General features: G+C 47.1%; 1 protein-coding gene across 1 annotated transcript; it reads left to right on the forward strand.

The window, feature by feature from the left end:
• Positions 1-2687, forward strand: tpbg (trophoblast glycoprotein). Its single transcript, XM_004077596.4, has one exon. The coding sequence runs from the start codon at positions 463-465 to the stop codon at positions 1588-1590; it is 1128 nt and encodes a 375-aa protein (XP_004077644.1). The 5' UTR covers positions 1-462; the 3' UTR covers positions 1591-2687.
• Positions 2688-3775: the final 1088 nt, after the last annotated feature.

Below are 3775 nucleotides of genomic sequence, written 5' to 3' on the forward strand. Positions count from 1 at the left end.
CTCTTTGGTAGTGGCGCTCTGCCCTGCGTGCTTTGGTCTCTCCCTCTTTTCTCCCAGCGATCAGAGGGGCGGCAGGCTGGAAGTGCGTAAGCGCTTTGTCTGTCTGGAGTGCAGCGGCAGAGCGAACTAAACGCAGACTTTTTCTTCTTCTTTTTGCGCCTCAACAGCTTCTTTTCGCAGCGGAGCTGAGAAAGAAATCCTTCCGCTTGTTTAAAATCCGAGAGGAGACAAACACCTGGAGGATAACAGAAGTTCACGGGATGGAAATGTAGACTCGCCTTTGCTCAAGAATGGTGTAGGGGTAGTTGTATGGAGTTCCAACTGGGGGCAGTTTCTTGAAAGGATAGAGGTGGGACACTGTTAAAAAAAGAAAAAGAAAAACTTTGTTCTGCGCGGAAGCGGTGATTCGGTGAAACAGAATATTTACGCACGGTTAGCGCGCACAGATTTCCAAACCCCAAAATGAGCAGCGCGTGCGTTTTTGTCCACGGAGACATCCGACGGAGACTACAGAAGTCTGGGCTGGTTTTAGTTTTCGTCCTTGCCTTCGTGCTGGCCTGCCACTGCTGTCCGGACAAGTGTGTGTGCTCCTCACAGACTGTGAAATGCCAAAACCAAGGCCTGCACGCAGTTCCAAACTCCATCCCGGCCAAAACCAAAATCCTCTTCTTCACAGGAAACAACATTTCAAATATTAACAGAGCTTCTTTCCCGACTCGCCTGGAACTCCTCACAGATCTGTATCTCAGCGGGAACAACATTGAGCATGTGGAAGCAATGGGATTTGACAACTTGCCAAAGCTTTCCAGGCTGGACTTAAGCAACAACAATTTCCAGACTTTTGACGAAAGTGCTCTCCCTCCAGACAATAACCTGGAGTTTTTAAACCTAAGCAGATCTTTCAACAATCATTCTTTTGCCGATGTTGTCTTGGATTTCCTCCACAGTGCAAACCTGCTACATCTGACCACCTTGGACTTGTCAAATAATGACCTGGTGATTCTTCCGGACGGCATCTTCAGCAGCCTCTCCAACCTGACCTCCCTCAGCCTGCAGAACAGCTCTCTCATCAGCATCCAGAATGTGACGCTGAAGTTGCCCCTGCTTCGTGACCTTGACCTGAGGAACAACAGCCTGAGAACTCTGCACAGCAGCACCCTGGGTGAGCTCTCCGCCAAGCCTGACCTTCGCCTTCGGCTGTCCGGGAATCCCTGGCGCTGCAACTGCATCATAGACGAAATGCTGATGTGGCTGAAGAACGCCACACAGGTGATGGACAGGCAGGAGCTCACGTGTGCGGAGCCTGAGCCTCTTAGGCGTGAGCCTCTGCTGCAGGTGGAGCTGTCACAGCTGAATTGTTCCAGTGACATGGAGCGAGTGCTGGAGACGTCCTACGTTTTCCTGGGACTGGTGCTGGCGCTGATCGGCGTCATATTCCTGCTGGTGCTCTACCTGAACAGAAAGGGCATCAAGAGGTGGATGTACAACATCCGCGATGCCTGCAGGGACCACATGGAGGGATATCATTACAGGTACGAGATCAACTCTGATCCCCGTTTGGCCAACCTGAGCATCAACTCGGACGTGTGAGGGGAGGACGGCTCCGAGTCTGGATCCCTGCCGTGAGATGACAAATGACTGAGATTTTGCATGAAAGTCTTCCTCCCTTACGCCCTCAACCCCCACCCCTCCATCCCCCCCTGATAATACCAAGTCGATTTTTGCATCTATTATCGCTTCTGACTTCCCTCTGGCCGCATGTCCCGCACAAGTACCTGACAGCTGCGACTGCCAGCTGTTTCCCTGTTACTTTGCATGGACAGTGAGTCTTGGCAAAGGGTCTTCCTGGAGAGCTGCGCGGAGTGACATGTTCTATTTTTACTTTTCCTTAAGGAGTGCATTGACTTATAAGTGAAAGCATACTTGCTGGAAATGTTCTGCATCCATGTCATTAAGCCTCTGCTGCAGAGACGTTACACTGCTTGAGTTTTAATATATGAATATGTTACCTGCTTTAGCCTTCTTTGGATTTATCTTAGTGCACCTTGCATAGTTTTCTTGGTTAATAGATGAATGTGACCTTTTTTATTTTTATTTTCAATGTTTTTCATGTGAAAATATTGGGTTAAATAAAATGCCTCTGGATTAATAACGGGATGTGTCTGGACTGAAGGCCCTTTGAGCAGCAGACCTAGAGAAAAGGAATCAGCAGCAAAATGTTGGACCCCAGTGACACATTTATTCCACCATCAACACAGAGCAGCCGACAAACCCCGACGGTCAATAAAGAAGATAAGTGAAATGTGTGCCCGTCTGCTACGTTGTAGGCACTTGTATCTCCACGGGAACAGCTGAGGTGCAGTGTGCATTGCACTGACAAGCCGCCCTACAGCAAACTGCCCTAGTGAGATCCCTCTATCTTGGATTCCTGCTTAGTTAGTCCTTAGTCCTGGGCAGGGTTGCCGGAGCCTATCCCAGCTATTTTAGGGCTAAGGCAGGCTAAAGTTTGCCAGTGCCTCACACGCAGACGCATTTACCTCTGAAATACCTGTAAAGCTTTTTTTTTGACTGTGGGAGGAAGTTGGAGAAAACACAGACATTGCAGGGACAGACCCCTTCGAAAAAAGTCAAAAAGTCTTAACTCATCATCAACAGATTTTCTTGAAATAAGAAATCTGCCAGTGGGGTCAAAAAAAAGATCCTAGAAACTCGAGTCACTTAGAAATGTTCTCTTAAACTAAACTCATGAAATATCTTCATCACAGCAAAATGAGTCTCTCTTGTTTTCTTAAAATTCCACTTTTGCAGTGCAAAAACCCTTCACGCTGTGGTCAACAGCAACAAATTTCAATTCTCCACTTGAGCAGAAGACGTGCTGTTCTGTGAGGAATTCGATGAGCTCCTGTAGGAAGGTGATACGAGTTGACAGCTTTTATCTCCCCTCCAATTTGCTTTCTAATGGTTTTGGAATGAAAACATTCCTATACTCCTGCAGGTTTACTGCAGCTCTGCTTGTTTCACACTCACCAGACCACACGCTTCCCAAATACGCTCCAGTCCCGCAAAGTTGAAGGCAAAGTGAGCCAGAGATTCTTGTGGGTCAAGCAGAGGTACTATGGAAATGAGCTGAAGCAACTTGCTTATATATAAGACTGTTTACAGGGAGCCAGCATCAGTGAGGAAAAAGTGTCCCCTATTATAACCAACTGTCAGCAGCTGTTCTTTCATGCTGTCCGGTGTAGTAGGGATTAATAATTAATGTGTGGTATTCCTTTGAAGAAATGCTTACTGCTGTCTAGCTGTTCAAATTAATGATGTTTGTTGCAAGCTCTGTGAACTTTGTTGGCCTTTTGAAAAGTGGGCAGAGACAATCATCTTCTTTCTCTTAAATCTTCTCAAAGTGACCTCATGTGTGCTGCAGAAAACAGTCGGCTCTCACACATTTGCTAATTCTAATCTGAAAGAAACCACCTGAGGTGAGGATGTGATGCCAATCTTCATCTGCATTTGGCTTAACAGCTGTGCAGGTCTTGGAGATACAAAGGAGATTCTCCTTTTCCATTTGCATCCGTGTGGAGTACTTGAGGCCTCATTTAAAGGCGGTTAACTTTGCCCTCTTAGCTATGAATTTGTAATTGTGGTTGTGTACTGAGGATGGATGGTCTCACTTCACGCTCACATAATTCCCCAGAGCGAGGCCTCCTTGCCTCTTTTTCCCAGAAGAAACATCCAGGTGCAGACTGCTCATAACCTAATGTTTCCACAGAGACTGTCG

Source organism: Oryzias latipes, chromosome 16, assembly GCF_002234675.1.
Source record: "Oryzias latipes chromosome 16, ASM223467v1".
Classification (NCBI taxonomy): domain Eukaryota; kingdom Metazoa; phylum Chordata; class Actinopteri; order Beloniformes; family Adrianichthyidae; genus Oryzias; species Oryzias latipes.

What these genes read in the sequence shown, in the direction of transcription:
- tpbg (XM_004077596.4), top strand. Translation starts at nt 463, where the DNA reads ATGAGCAGCGCGTGCGTTTTTGTCCACGGAGACATCCGACGGAGACTA.